General features: G+C 39.8%; 1 protein-coding gene across 1 annotated transcript; it reads right to left on the bottom strand.

Annotated features, from left to right (window-relative positions):
- Window positions 1-8,077: 8,077 nt before the first annotated feature.
- On the bottom strand, window positions 8,078-9,019 carry LOC101531980 (olfactory receptor 6C74). The gene has a single exon (XM_004589626.3). It carries the CDS (start codon window positions 9,014-9,016, stop codon window positions 8,078-8,080), a length of 939 nt encoding a protein of 312 aa, XP_004589683.1. The 5' UTR covers window positions 9,017-9,019.
- Between the last annotated feature and the right edge of the window lie 7,928 nt (window positions 9,020-16,947).

Raw genomic sequence — 16,947 nt, 5'->3', positions numbered from 1 at the left:
TCCCAGCTTGCCCAATGATAGGAGCTGGGTCAGAAATGCAGAGGCCAAGCCCAAGCACCGTGAAGCAAGTCTGTCTTTTTTCTTTTCTTGTCTTGTCTTGTCTTGTCTTGTCTTGTCTTGTCTTTCCTTTCCTTTTCTTTTCTTTTCTTTCTTTCTTTCTTTCTTTCTTTCTTTCTTTCTTTCTTTCTTTCTTTCTTTCTTTCTTTCTTTCTTTCTTTCTGTCTTTCTTTCTCTCATCTGTTCTTTCCCTCCCTCTTTCTTTCTTTTTTTTTTTTTTTTAAGATTTGTTGTATTTTTTAAATTGGAAATTCAGAAACACAGACAGGAGGAGAGACAGAGAGGAAGATCTTCTGTGCACTGATTCACTCCCCAAGCAGCCACAATGGCTGGACCTTGTGGCTGGACTGCACCACAAGGTCAAAACCTCTCAACTGCATTGTTGAGTTCAGATATTTAATTTTTTCACTTGAAGATTCCTGATGAACTTTCTTATGGTCTCTGTCTCTTTGTTGAATTTTTCATTTATATGATGAGTTTTCTTCCCAAATTCATTAAACTGTATGCATGTATGTACTTGTATCTCATTAAGTTATCTTAAAATTATTTTTTCCAAATTCTTTGCCTGCCAACTCATTCATTGTAGTGTGTGTGTGTGTGTGTGTGTGCGCGCACGCGCACGTGCACTCACGCACGCAACTGTTGTTAAAGAGCTATTTTGTTCCTTTGGAAGCCTACATAACCTTGATTTGTTTGCTTTCTTCTTGTGTCCATACATTGGTTTTGTGTATCTGCTAAATCAGCTTTTTGTATCAACCTAATAAAGTAATTTCATGATCAAAGAATTTGAGCTTCAATGTGTAACATGATTTTGGTTGGGTATGTGTTACTTTGGTTCCAAGTGGGCAGTCTAGTGTAGGGTTTACAGATATCATTTATTTTTTTCATAATTTTAATTATTTATTCATTTTTCATTTATTTATTTATTATTTTTAATTCATTAATTACACTGTATTATGTGACACAGTTTCATAGGTACTTGGATTCTCCCCACCCCTCCCCAAACTCTCCCACCATGGTGGATTCCTCCACCTTGTTGCATAACCACAGTTCAAGTTCAGTTGAGATTCCCCCATTGCAACCATATACCAAACATAGAGTCCAGCATCTTATTGTCCAATCAAGTTCAATGGCTTCTTAGGTATACCCTCTCTGGTCAGAAGACAGAGCCAGCAGAATATCATCCTGATCAATTAAAAGCTCCAACATACCATCAGCAAAAATTTACATCATTATGGAATTAATTGACACAGTAATGAGTAACAAATATGTTAAAAGTAAATGCGAGTTCTTAACCACCTTCTGTGACCACCTCATTGACATTTCAATTTTAGTTTATACACAACTTATAACATACATAACATATTATACATAACATCATATCATCTTAAATTAAGGCAAACATGTGGTATTTAACCTTTTGGGATTGGCTCATTTCCCTTAGCATTATGGTTTCCAGTTTGGCCCATTTGGCCACAAAAAACTGCATTTTGTTTTTTTTTAATAGCTGAGTAGTATTCCATGGAGTAGATGAACCATAGCTTTCTTATCCAATCCTCTGCTGATGGGCATATTGGTTGCTTCCATGTTTTTGCAATTACTGATTGTGCTGCTATGAACATTGGGATACATGTTGGTTTCTCATAAAACAGCTGATTTGGATATATTCCTAGGATTGCTATTGCTGGATCATACGGTATGTTGATTTTGAGTTGTTTGAATGTTCTCCATACCGATTTCCATAGAGGCTGTACCAACCTGCCTTCCCACCAGCAGTGGAGTAGGGTTCCCTTTTCCCCGCAACCTCGCCAACATGTGTTGTTGGTGCTTTTATTCATGTGGGCCAGTCTTACTGGTGTTAGGTGGTACCTCATTGATGTTTTAATTTGGATTTCCCTTATTGCCAGGGAACTTGAGCATTTCCTGGCAAATGGGAAGGTCTGTTCAATAAATGCTGTTGGGACAACTGGTTGATAGCCTATAGAAACAAAAAGACCCACATCTCTCACCATACACCAAGATCAAATCTAAATGGATAAAAGATCTAAACCTACATCCAGAAACCTTTAAACTTTTGGAAGAAAATGTTGGAAATACTCTGCAAGATCTAGGGGTAGGTCCCTACTTCCTAAAAAGGACTGCAAAAGCAGTAGAAATCAAGACCAGAATAAACAAATGGGACCTCATCAAACTAAGAAGCTTCTGTACAGCAAAGGAAACAATCAATAAAGTAAAAAAGCAGCCCACAGAATGGGAGAAGATCTTTGGGCACTACGTAGGTGATAGAGGGCTAAACTCCAGAATATACAAAGAACTACAAAACAGCCAAAACACCAAAACAAACAAGCCACTCAAGAAATGGGCACGGAAAAAGGGCAGACACTTCACAAAGGAACAAACCCAAATGGCAAATAAACATATGAAATAATTTTTTATTTTATGATATAATTCCATAGGCTATGGAATTTACCTACCCCTTCCTCAAACTTCTCCCAAACACTGATTTCCCCTATTTTATTACAGTAGGGTAGTCCTTTATAAGCAACCCTAAGTCTATCATTCTGCTATTTAAGTATATTCTGACATTACGGGTACAAACAATGGCAGACAGTCCAGCATCTCATTGTCAAGATATATTAAACAGTTTCATTGGGAGTCCATCTTTGATTTGGAAGTAGAGAACCATACTACATTGTATTTTCACATCTGGATATGATAGTCCCTATTACACAGTTACTACACATTCCCTTAAAGGAAAAACTATAAAACAAATCAACATTAGGAAGAAAGTTTAAAAATATATACTGCCATGAAGTTAAATAATATGTTAATGAATAACCAATATGTTGCTGAAGAAATGAAAAAGAAAATTAAAAAAAAACATTCTTGAAGAAAATGATGCAACTGTATGATCCGTGAGATAGTGAAGAATTTATTAAGAGAAAAGAAACTATTTTGAAGAAGTGAAAATAAAAGCCAAACTACCAAAACCCATGAGTTGCAGCACAAACAGTATTGGAAGGGCTATTGATCTTATATTTTTCATGAAGGTTGCCTTATATCAGAAAGAATATATATTTGTCCTTTGAGGATTGATTAATTTCACTGAGCATAATGGTCTCTAGTTGGGACCATTTGGTTGCAAATGGTAGACTTGAATTCTTTTTAGTGGCTGAGTAGTATTATAAAGTAGATGGATCACAGTTGTCACATATCTTTTTTAGATATAATTAACATTGGTGATGCCCACAGTTGTTTCAATGGCCTAGGCTCAGGGATCGTGGTGTTCACATCAATGGGGATGCAGTTCCCTTAGATGGTGCAAGTCCACTGCAAGTTCAGTGTGTGATACACATACAGCGTGTGTGAGTGTGGGGCTCCTGTTAGTTTTTGAAGGGTCATGTGAGTATAGGGCCATGCTGTGGGCCCAGGTGGATGAAGTCTAGCATTTGCCTGTATCTGAGGGCTAATCAAGGTCAGGAACAGAACAGTGCACTCTGGAGGAGCACCTGTCAGTGTTTGAGAGCTACATGGGAAACCAAGTGTCTGTATGATTTCTTCCTAGAGATCTGCACAGCTGCTTCCTAAGTCTGAGATGGAGTGAATGAAACTGCGTCTGCTTCTCTAGGCCTTGGAAGCCTGTGCTGCAGAGAAAGCACAACTGCTTCTCAGGGATATGGGAAGGTGTGTGCGGTCACCACTAGCTTCTCAGGGATATGGGAAGGCGTGTGCGGTCACCACTAGCTTCTCAGGGATATGGAAAGGCGTGTGCGGTCACCACTAGCTTCTCAGGGATATGGGAAGGTGTGTGCGGTCACCCACTAGCTTTCTGGGGCTCGTGAGAGTTAAACCAATTGGGAAAAATCACCCAGTGGTTTCCTAGTGTTTGGGTGACACTTTCCGTCTGCTTCCTTAATCTCTGCATGCCAAGAAACTCAGGAGAGGTTTTCAATTTGTTTTCTAGGGTTGGGTGAATGCAAGGCAGTTGGAGGGCGCCAGGACTGGTCTTGGGGGAACGTCTGTAATACAAGATGCTCAGAGGCCTGCATCACATATATTTGAGAGCACATGATGGCTGCAATAGGCATGGTTGTTTAGTGTGACTGAATACTAGAACTCTCAGTTGAAATAAACACGAAGCAAAACCGGAGACCCAAGGTTCTCCAAAACTTGAGATGTTTGAATGTTATTTTGCAGATGCATAAAATCAGATTAGTGACATGACCAACTCCTATTTCGGAAAGCATTGTAACAGTATTATGGATGAGTTAGAGATCAAATGAAGGAAGACTATTTAAGAGAATTAATAATTGTTTTAGTTTGTCCTTTTAACATAATTGTATACAATGGTCTGTAGTTGCATAAGAGTTTTATGTGATTAATGTGTAATTATTTTTTGTGTATATTAATACACATCTTAGTCAAGTAATGGTGATAAACATTTTCATCTCCTTATGATTTTGCTATGTTTGGAGACTTCTTCTCAACACAAGTTATTATGAAATCTGGTTTCCCCACTCTGCTGTGGAAAATCAAAACAGGTTCTATCTGGCTTTGGTTATTACACAACTGTATACAACATTATTTCATCCCTTCTCTTCTACTTTAGCCTCCTATATAATCACTACTTCACATTCAGATCAACCTTCCATATACTGAAAAACAACAGGTAGAATTCTTCTTTCTGTGCTCGGCTCATTTCAGTAAACATTATATCCTTCAATTCCATTCATTTTACAGCAAATAGCATTAAATAATATTCCATTATGCAAAGAAACCACTTCTTTATTCATTAACCCATCAATGGGAAGCCTTAGATTGCGTTAATACTTACTGAGTACATATTATTGGAAAAGAAATGATATTTTTTCATGTACAATAGAGGTTTAAATATGTTTAATGTTTTACACAATTTGAGAATCATAGGTCCAAATAATTAAATCTCACTTCTAGTATTTACACAGCAGGCATTTATTCACCAACAATTTATTTCAAATTAAGTTGAAAATTATTTCTACTAACCATTATTGACTTAAAAACAGCCTAGAAAGAGGATTGGGGAAAATCTTATGCATACTCATTAGTTTAACTTATATATATATATATATATATATATATATATATATATATATGTATATATATATATATAGATGTGTGTGTGTGTGTGTGTATGAATGTCATGAAGCTATCAATAATTATTTTTGGCTATTAAAGAAAAGGGGAGAAAATGCAGTTTTTGATCTATATTAAATTATGCCTAAATTTACCTCTGTTTCAGACAAAGGGCTAAGTAAGCTTGAGTCTAGAACAGTTTCAAAAATAAGGAAAATGTAGAAATAGAAAATAAAAACCACACAACCTCATTTGGCACGCAGAACTCTCTAGAGATACAAATATTAACAAACGGGGGGATTTATTAGGGAATTTCGCTCTTGAAATCTTGTGGCAGTATCGGCGATAAGGCTCAGCACACACCCAAGGACCTGAGTACCACAGAGTGGAGGATGTGAGTTGCTGCTGAAGGCGAGAAGCCTTAGTGCCAGTGAGGAGCTGGGGAGGGTGGTTCTGCAGTCCACAGGCCAGCAATAGACCTCAGAGACAGGGCTCCCAGCTTTCTCTCCATGAGAGCCCTGAATCACCGTCCCATTTAGTGTTCCAGACCCCCGTCTCATTGATGATGCCCACCTATGTCAAGGCTAGATCTTCCCAAGAGTAGACTAAAACTCATGTGCTAATCTCATCGGGAAACGCCCTCACAGACAAACCAAAAAAAAAAAGGTCTTTTCCCAGTTTCTAGCTATTTCTTAATGCACTCAAGTTGACATCATAAAAGTAAGCATCACAGACAGCAACTGAAGACATATGCACCAATGTTCATAATATATTTTAGCATCACAACCTTTGCCAAATGTAAAATAATCTGAGCCAACTTTTCTTAAATGTAGACATTATCTATAAAGTAGAACGTTTCATCCTGTTCCCCCCTGTCAAATATGGAAAGTTGAAGGCTTTTTTGTATATGTCCTCTTTTGTTATCATCTGTAATATTTCGGGCAGATGTTTGACACTTTGTAAGGTATCACTTAGGGGCATCTACAAACTGTATCAGGGTTCCTGAGTTTGGCAGCCAGCACTCCTCTCCATTCTAGCTTTCTGATGACATGCACCCTGGGAGGTAGCTGAGGTGGTTTATGTATCAGGCCCTTGGTAACATTTTAGAATTGGAATGAATTCCAAGCTCCTGGCTGCAGCCTGGTCCCATCCTGATTGTGGTGGGTCTTCAGGCAATGCACCTGCAGATGGGAAAGCTTTTGCTATTCTCTGGTTCTTTTTCCCAAATAACAAATATTAAAATAAATAAATGGCATATTCTTGGTGTTTTCCAATTTCTAAAAACATGTATATCTATGATTTCCATTTGACATGTTTACTTGTATCTTCTCAATGCCCAACTAATACTTCTCTAAGTGCATAGACTCAAAGCTTGTCAATAATGGTTGTGAAATTGCTATTCAACTGCTTGCCCAGAAGCCTAGCAAACTTATATTTACCTTGAAATATATTGTGATCAAATCACAGAATAATTTAAAAAGTCAAACCATAGTCCTTCCAATCAGAAATCTTCCACAAGCTCATATTACCTCCTGTGGAAAGAAGTCATAGACAAATATTTATTTAACAGATTCACATTAGCCTATGGAAGGTTCTTTCCTTGGATCACAGTAAAGGTCAAGGTGTTCTGCTTTGCACACATCTGTCCTTCTACAGCATTTTAACTTGAAAAATTGACTGCTTCAGCTAATCCATGTGGCCTCCGTGTTCTGTATGGAAATTCTGTAAGTCTGAGGTATGTTTTGAATATACAGCTGTTTTTCTATACCCTGAACAACACTAGCAGGATTTCCACTTCCTACTGCTAAGGAGTTATAAGAGATTAATGGACATTAAAGACCATTTTTTGACAAAAGTGAAATTACATATGGATCTTATTTTTATTTTGCTTTTTAAGTTCCATAAATCCTGTGTTTTTCTTCCAAAACAACTCCTGTCTCATGGAGTTTTGAAGAAGTAATGAACACACCTCACGAAACTTGGCATTTTAGCACTAATCAGTAAATGTCAACTGTAATGTCTTTCCAATAACGCATTGGCAGAAAACAACTTCATTGGAGTTGTGTTACTATGCTACTAAAAATACACGGTGTCTTTGAATCTGGTTAAAGCTTTAATATTATCAAACTCTATAATTAAAGAAACACCTTTTAACTGATTTATTCTTATGTTCTACTAAACAGTGAGGAAGAAAATCAAATTCTATATTCCCCAAGAATGAAATCCTTAGATGATGAAATATAGATAATATATTATACTCAGTACAAATACATAACAAACTAAAAGCCCGAATTCTTTTTTCTCCATCTAAGAGAGTATGGGGGGCCCGGCGGCATGGCCTAGCGGCTAAAGTCCTCGCCTTGAACGCCCCGGGATCCCATATGGGCGCCGGTTCTAATCCTGGCAGCTCCACTTCTCATCCAGCTCCCTGCTTGTGGCCTGGGAAAACAGTTGAGGACGGCCCAAAAGCTTTGGGACCCTGCACCCGCGTGGGAGACCCGGAAGAGGTTCCTGGTTCCCGGCTTCGGATTGGCGCGCATCGGCCCGTTGCGGCTCACTTGGGGAGTGAAACATCGGATGGAAGAGCTTCCTCTCTGCCTCTCCTCCTCTCTGTATATCCGGCTTTCCAATAATAATAAATCTTAAAAAAAAAAAAGAGTATGGGGTAGGGGAGGGGAAACTGGTAAATGTACAAAGCATAAGGGTGGTTTTTTAATTTAAAAAAAGCACTGTCTTTTTCCTGTGCTCTCATCATGAGATAGAGCTTTAGGGTTAGGCTGTGTTGATTTGGCAGCCACAGTGAAAAGCGCAGGTCAAAAAGCATTGTTCTGGATGCAGACATGAAAGAGCTCAGTGTTGCACCCTGCTCTTGGGTTAGTTTACTCACCACCTTACTTCAGTGATGGTCTCACTTCAGTGAGAAAACCTTAACCTTTTTGGTCATGTGCTTAACGGCATCTTTCACTTGTTTGTTTCTCAGTGTATAGATGAAAGGATTGAGCATGGGGGCAACGGAGGTGGTCAACAGGGCTATCCCTTTATTTAATGACACTCTTTCCTTTGCAGAGGGTTTCACGTACATGAAGATGCAGCTTCCATAAGATATGGACACGACCACCATGTGGGAAGAACACGTAGAAAAGGCCTTCTTTCTCTGTTGAGGAGAAGGTATCTTCACAATGGTTCTGAGAATGTGTGTATAGGAGAGAATCACCAACACCAGCGTGACCAGGAGTGTCAAGACGGCGGACAGAAGCATCATCATCTCTATGGTGTCTGTGTTTGTGCAGGAGAGCTGCAGTATGGGAGAAACATCACAGAAGAAATGATCTATGGTGTTGGCAGCACAGAAGTCAAGCTGGAGACCCATCACGAGTGGTGGAAAAATGATTAGGAAACCAGCTAGCCATGAAGCAAAGACCAGCACATTGCAGATCCTGTGGTTCATGATGGTCGTGTAGTGCAGTGGCTTGCAGATGGCCACATAGCGGTCGTAGGACATGGCAGCCAGGAGAAAGAATTCAGTTGCTCCCAAGAGAATAGTGAAAAATAGCTGTGTGGCACAATCATTGTAAGAGATAGACCTATCACCTGTTGCCATACTAACAAGAAATTTGGGGATACAGACAGTTGTGAATGAGATTTCTAAAAATGAGAAATTTCGGAGGAAGAAATACATGGGTGTCTTAAGATGTGAATCCAATAGGCTGAGAGTGATGATGGTTAGGTTCCCGGTGACACTCAACATGTAGGTGAATAAGAGGAGAAGAAATATGACCACCTGTAACTGTGGGTCATTGGTTATTCCAAGAAGAATAAAGGTTGTCACTGCTGTGTGGTTTTTCATAGCCGACTTCTACACTGGAAAAAAGAGGAGGAGGAAGAAGATATTAGAAATGAAGGACAAGGGCCCGTATAACACATCCACTTTCCTTGAGGCTTTCCGTAAACATGTTGCTGCCCACACCCAACTTCCTTGAGTATTCTGTTACTCATTAGCACTAGTCTGGACATAACGTTAGCTCAGAATTTCACCAACTGGATTCAAGTCTTTGAATTTTTTTCTATTCTCAAGGTCTGTAAGTCCAACCACTGCAAAAAACATAACACTACTGATTTTAAAGAAAAAGTATAAAAGTAAGAAGCACAAAAACTATCCTGTATGCATTTTATCCGTCCATGATATTTAAAAGTTTTTCCAACATATTTACTTTACAAGCTCATTCTTTGTGTTTATTACTGTTTTTTGGTAGACTGTGCTTTTCCCTAGGGTTTGAACTGAGGAATTTCTGTCTGAAAAAATCGACAAAAAGCTGACTGGAATGTCTCCGGTTAGAGAGTGGGAATTGAAGGCCCTCATCGAACATGCGCTGCAGACAGGTGAAGAATTGCATCCTCATGGAAGCTTTCGATTCTGCTCTCCTGGTTTTCCTAAAGCCTTGCATTTACTTTCCTTCTCTCATTTTCTGCGCCTAGACTGGTTTGATTTTCAGTTTTATTATGAGAAAAATTAGCTTTTTCTAAATGTATTGCCAATACTGGTGTTGAGTCATAAATCCTAGCTGTATTACCTCACTTCCCCTGTTGGAGTGCTTTTCTCTGACGTAGTCTGCTGCAGATATAAAGTCTATCTTCACATGCAAGAATTCTACTACTTACCCCGTAGGATTTGCTGCAGGTTTGCAGGTGCAAAGGTGTGTGTTACAAAATAAGCAATTGAAAAAGTGAAGTGAGTTGGAGAGTCCCACAAGTTTGCATGTGTACTTCTGCTCTGTGTTTTTCCCCAGCCACACCAGCCTTTCTATTTCTTCTGTAACTTGATTCACATCACCCCTCTACTTTCTTTCTGACTCAAGACTTATCATTCAAAATTTTGTTAACTTTAATTTTTTTTTGTTTTGTTTTCCTGTCTTCCTCCTGGTCATGCTTAGGATCTCATGTTTATGCCCTGCAAATTCTATCACCCATTCTTAAGAATAATAGTACTTTCCCTAAAATGATTGGGTCGCATGTTTAACTGTATTTGAACTTTACTGTATTTTGTATATTTCCAAGGTTCATGCATGATTTTTTTGTTCCTTACCTCATTTCTTTTTGTTTTCTACTTTTTTACCCTTCTTTTAGAATTCTTTTCAATTGACCATTCTCTAAATGTCTCTATTCCAGCCAGTTAAATATAATTCATACTGAAATATTGAATTTCATTCAGTTAATTACTGAAGGAAAATGTCAACAAAAATGTTATTTAGGGTGGCAGAGCAGAAAGTTGGGAGTGGATTTATACAGTTATGCAGATCTTGTCAATTCTAAATTTGAATTTCTAAAGAAAGGAAACAATAAATTATTGTACAGCATTAGTGAGATTACTTACAGAAGTAAAGTCTGGTTAAATCACAGCAAAATGACTGCATCTCCAATGATGGACTGCAGATCAGGAGCATCCGTGACTCTTGAGAGAACTTACGTGTGAGATTTTTACGGGATATGAAAACAGCTTGATATGAAATGTTTACAGAATTCTGTGTAACTCAGTGTTTAGCAAATATGAAGTAAGATTTCTCATATTCAGGAAAATTCACACTTCGCATCATATTTTACATGTCAGACACAAGGCATGTCCTCACGAACCGCCGTGTATATTTTAGGCAGAAACAATGATAATTATCAGGAAGAAAATAAGAATTGACTTAGCAAAGGCTTTTTTGTATACTGTGAAGAGAATCTGCTGAAAACAGTTTCTGCAAATTTAAGTTTCAAAGATGTCTTACAGTGAAATATATTGAATGCTGCTTTGAAATAAAAATCTAACTGCTTGCCATTCTATTTCCATAGTTATCTAAGAAAATCATTTTTGTTGTTCTGGATTGACGCAACAAGATTAATACGGTTAAAATAAAGATTTTTTTTCCAAACCTTAAGTTTTTATGCTAATTATTTTTCCAATTTTATTTTGACGGAACTCCTGGAGAGGCAATTTCTGAATTTTGCATATCCGTTATCTCTTTTCATGTTGCTTAAGTCTATAGTTCTTTCTTGATTTCTCATCTAAAAATACATTAGCACCAGCAAAATACACTTGGGATGTTTAAGGAAAAATATATTTAAAGCAGTAAGTTCTATTTCTTCTTGTAGTTTATTTTATTTTATTTTAGAAAGCAGTACTCTCCAATGCATATTAAATTTCAATCATATTTTCCTTGGCTGAACATAAAAATACTTATTTTTAGCTAGAAAGGAAAGAAAAAGGAGATTTCAGTTACACTTATTCTGCCAGGATTTTGCCTGTGTGAGTACAGCGGCCGGCTTTGTAGACTTGTAAGAATTATAGTCCCTTTTGTACACTGCGCCACTTGTCTCAAGAGGATTAGATGACTTCAACACTTTCAAAGGAACAAATGTTTCCCTTGAGACCATTGTTCCAGGATGAAAAAAAAATGTGTTTAAATTGTTTTCTGCATAAGCTGTGATCCACACATTTGATGTTAAAGCAAAACACAAAAGCACTTTTTGAGGCAGGAATATGTTGAGCATCCTAAGGGGGTGTTGAGTAGGAAATCGGTCTATGAAAAATAGAAGAAAAATGAAAGTCACCCTGGTGTAGTTTGAAAGTCCTCACGGACAGGACTCAAAGTTTGGACTCCGGTGGGTCTGCTGAGGCGCTCAGACTGTGCGGGCGCAAATTGGGTCTCCAAGAGCCATATTGTTGAGTGACAGAGACTTTTCAGAGAGGTGGTTATTATTAAAACTCAAGTTAACCATCACTGGTTAGTGCAACAGTGAGTGGGTGGACATTGTCATTTAAAGATTAAAAGCATAAAGATCTGAATTTCAGATTCTCAGGATGAGTGAGAAACAGATATGTTCACATTTACTCTCTAAGTATCCACATCCAATTTGTAGAAAATCATTAAAATGCATTCCATGGAAAAAATCCGGTTTTAGGTGCATTTATTTACCTTTCTGCAGTGCCAGTAATAAATGTTTGAAGTAATACTAGCTGCTGCAGCAGATGAATTTGAGGTATTAAACACCAAATATTTTAAAAACATTTTAATAAAGTTAAAGCGCATACCGGGAATACGATTGTCAGAATTACTCAATTATCATAATTAGCACGTTCACTTTCCACAAACTGAATGTATCCATGTGAACATTACTTGGATAATGAAACAATATTAACCAGTAATCTGAAATCTTTGCTCCCAATCCTTTTGGATTATTAGTAGATTAATACTAGTCTCTCTCTCCTTCATTCCAATAGCCCCTCTTAGAAGTGCCAGGTTCTTAAAAATATTTTATACAAAAAGATTTATTTATTTTACCTGGATGTGCTCGCTTCGGCAGCACATATACTACATTTTACCTGGAAGTCAGAATTGTTGAGAAAGTGAGAGACAGAGAAAGAGAAAAGAAGATTTTCCATCCTCTTGGTAATAGTCCAAATGGCGATAACTTCCAGAGCTGGGCCAGTCCAAAGTCAGGAGCTTCTTCAGGATCTTCTAAATGGAAACAGACACCCAAGAACTTGAACCATCTTCTGCTGTGTTCCCCGGTCATATGGAGGGAACTGGATTGGAAGTGGAGCAACTGGGACTCAAACCTGCAGCCCTGTGGAATGCCAGCAGCACAAACAGAGGTTTAACCTACAAAGCCACTGCACCAATCCCTAAAGGCAAGTTTTAACTAAATATAAAGTCATTTGCTTAAAGCAAAATATGCAGCACAGATGTCAAATATTTTATTTGTTTGGGTGTGGGGTAGATGTTTTTGTTTCAGAGATTTGCCATGGTCAGTAGGTGAAAGAACAGACAAAATGGGAGGTTTCCATTGTTAAGGAGATTTCTTTAATTTCCATCCACATTCCATCAACAAGACCTCAATAATGTCGCTACATCTAAATGCTAAGAAGTCAGGCTACACAGTGTAGTTGGGGCTAGCAGAAAGTTTGGGGAGTAGAAGACCAAAGCTGTGACAGCTGCCTGATTATAAATCAGTGAACTTATTTATACCACCTGAAATTAATAGCCTGTAATATTCTTAAAATATTCTTAAAATAAGTTTAGCCACCCACCTTCAAGTGCCAGCATCCTGTCTGGGCACCAGTCCATGTCATATTCCACTTACCATCCAGCTTCCTGATTGTGGCCTGGGAAAAATAGCAGAGGACGGCTCAAATCCTTGGAACCCTGCACCTGCATATTAGACTCGAGGAAGCTAATTTAATTTGTACTGCTCTATCCAGAATGTAAAAAAATTTTAAAAAAGGCTGTGAGACCCTCATGAGTCAAGAAAATGACAGAATAATATGTTTCTCTGTGAACTGAGGAGCATTCGTTTGTGTTCAGTACATGGATCCATTGCATATCTAACTCATTTGTGGACTCTGGCTCTCCAGGTTTCTGAGTGGAGACCTTGTACCTTAGCTGGGCTCCTGGCTTCTCTACATGGAAGTCAGCATTGGTTGGAAACTGCCGAGGATCTGAGCCCCGATGGAGAGCAGGGGTTGAATGGAAAGTGTCTACAGTGGAAGGCCATCATTGGGATGTTAAACTCTGAGACCTCACTGATGACTCCCTTCCTTCCCTGCCAAACCACTGATTCCAGAACGAACTTTCGAAATTATGTGTCCACAGTAGCATGTACAGTGATATTGGGGCTCTAACTTGAACCTGTCAGCTCACTTTTGATTGTAGTTATGGGCAATGTTTTTGATGGTTTCCATTCACTCCCCCGCTTGGAGTCATGTGTCAAGCATGTGTCACACACCTTGACTTTGGCCTGGGCCTTGGCGGGAAAGTTACCAGCTCTAGGAGAAACTCATCTGGGGAAGGTGAGGCCCTGATGGGTAGACATTCCAGCTCTTCCTAGCAGACAAACATGGAGGTACCTAGGCCCCTTTTAAACGGTCTTTTTGTGGGGCTGGAGTGGTGGTTCATCAGGCTGATGCTCTGCCCTGCATTCCTTGTGAGTGATTACTTCACTTCTGTTTCAGCCCTCTGTTTATGGCCTGAAAAGGCGGTGGAGGATGGATGGTTCAGGTTTTCGGGCAATTGCACCTAAATGGCGGACCGGCGGTGGCCCCTGGCTCCTGGCTTTGGATGAGCTCAATTCCAGCCATTGTGGCCACCTGGGGGAGTGGCCAGTGGATGGAGGATCTCTCTCCGACTCCCCTTGTCTCTGCAAAATCTTTCAAATAAAAATAAATAAGTCTTAAAGAGAAAAAAGTAAGTGTCCCTCATCCTTAAAAACAAGGAAGGAATAAAGGTCTTGTTGGAATTGTACTTGTTAGACCATTGGAGTGTACTGAGCCACAGTCATGACTTTGATAATGCACCTTACATTGGCTTTTTCTCTTTTGCGTCTCTTTTCCCCCTTTATCCATAGCAACATCTAGTAAACTCAACCTGAGCACAAATTCTCCACTCAGGCTCTGCCTTTAGGGGATCCCAAGCGAAGATAAGGTAACTTAGATTTGGCAAATCAAAATGTACCCCTGAGGATGAATTCGGTGTTTTCATTGGTGAAAGGGGGCAGCTATACAACCGCAGGGGAGTCTCACCGAATCCCTCCATACCAGACATAGCCATGAGCTGACTGACTTCTTCAAAGTAAGGAACGGGACAGAAGTTCACACACCTTACAGCTACTACATGGCCTGCATGAGGAGCAGGAGCCAGGCTCCTGATGACATCACCGTGCTCGGTTTAGAGCTTGTCATGACGCTTGCAGCTTACTTATCCCCTCAATGCCTGTAGTTATCCAGGGGTAGACACGTTTCCGAGATCTTTTTTTGAGATTTATTTATTTGGAAGGCAAAATTACAGACAGGGCAGGAGAGACACAGAAAGAGAGATCTTCCATTTAAAGGTTCCTTTCAAAAGTTGCTGCAATTGGTGATGCCGGGCCAGGCTGAAGTCAGGCGTCAGGAACTCCATCAGCATCCCCTCTGTGAGTGCGTTACCTTCTGCTGCATTCCCAGGTACATTAGCAGGGAGCTGGATCAGAAGTAGAGCATCCAGTGTCCACAGGGATTTTAACGCTGCAGGTGGTGGGTTAACACACCAACCTGTCTTCTTTGGGTTATTGAAAACCAATCCCCTCATTAGTGAAACTATCCTCAACAATACTAGAAATGATAATAAAGATAACAATGGTTGCTCTTTTTTCATATGCATAACATGCTTACTCTGGGAGGCAAATTCCATGTTCACCTCCATTTCTGAGATGAGGAAACTGAAGTTCAAGGATGTTTAGTGGGTGGCCCTAGGTCAGAGCTGAGCCCAGTTGTAATCTTGGTTTGTCAGAAGCTGGAGTAGTGCTGTATCCTGTTCACCATCCACTTGACTTAATATATTTTGTTACATTAGACCAGAGTTTGCTAACCTTGACATTGTTGATATTTTGCATCAGATTGTACGCTGTTTGTGCATGGTAGAGTATCAAGCCGCATTCCTGGACTACCGCCACTAGATGGCAGCATCACACTAGCTTACTTGCAAGTGGCAATCCCAAAACCGTTTACAGTACTGACTGCTAAGCACGCTCTGGGGATCCCATGGCATCAGGTTTCTCAACCACTGTGTGACCCAACAGGGCTTCACCTTTGGTTTTTATTTGAATGGAGTTCCCCTGACCACTTCTGGAAGCCATTGGATCAACTGATGTTTAGTTTTCTAATTCAGCTCCAAAGGGGTCTAATGCTTTTTTAACACTATGTATTAAAACTCTGCAGGCATATTTGCACAAGTGCATGCGCACATTTTTCTAGGGTAATGATTTATACTTTTCTTCATGTTTTCAAGTCAGTGCGAGAACTCTTCCACCAACTTCTATCCTTCAGGCTTCCCAGTCTGATGACTGGGCCTGCATGTTTTATACTCACCTTTCTCATTTGCCCTAACTCCTCACAGATGTCACTGCTAGATTGTCATGAAGCGAATCTCGGAAACATTTTTTCTTCTTTGTAGTGCATTCTCTACTGGAGAAGTTGTGGACACCTCGACTGCACAGTTGGGGTGATTGGTGGTAGCAGTGGAGAGAAAAGAATTTCCAAAGGACCACCAAGTTGTGGAGTAACAGTTTGTGGCTTGGCAGTTTCCATTGGACTAATAATAGCCCAACACTGCAGCTGAGAGCTGAGGCATGGCAGCACCCGCTCCCAGCCTGATTTGTGCAGGTGGCTTTTCCTCATCTGAACCCATTCCCTTGGTTTCTCATTTCCAGAAAGGCCCATGCTGATTGCAAGCCCGTGCAGACCCCTGGCTCCCTGTGTGAAGAGAAGGATGGGAATGCGTGTGACTTGAGCCCTTGTGGGTCTCAGGGACTGTGCTGGGCACAGTGTCTAGCTGATCCCATATCACGATCCCCAAAAGCCAAGAGAGTAGGAATGCTGCATCCCATTTTAGCCACGGCAACAAAGTGGCGCATGAGGCCATGACCCAGGACCGCAGTGTGTGTGTTCCAGGCACAGTCCTGGTCACATCTATGCTACTCCCTTACCCTGGCCCAGGTTATCTTCTGGCTAAATCTTTATCATCACACCTCTGAAAGGTGGCCTGAGGGGGATGAATTTATAACTGGAAATATATGAACTTGATTTCACAGGCAATTCTGTTCTCCCATTGGTGGTCTTTTGCTACTTTCCCAGGCACATCAGCTGCATCACCGCATCCCAGTGTGGGCCTTGGGAAAATCAAATTTGCGATTTAGAATAGTATGTTCTGATAATGATGCTGTCAGTAGAAACAAGTGGAGAAATGTGGCAGGAGAGAAACTGGA

This window comes from Ochotona princeps, chromosome 15 (genome assembly GCF_030435755.1).
Source record: "Ochotona princeps isolate mOchPri1 chromosome 15, mOchPri1.hap1, whole genome shotgun sequence".
Taxonomy (NCBI): Eukaryota; Metazoa; Chordata; class Mammalia; order Lagomorpha; family Ochotonidae; genus Ochotona; species Ochotona princeps.
Note: the sequence above shows the minus strand (reverse complement) of the source record. Positions and strands in the feature narration are given on the sequence as shown.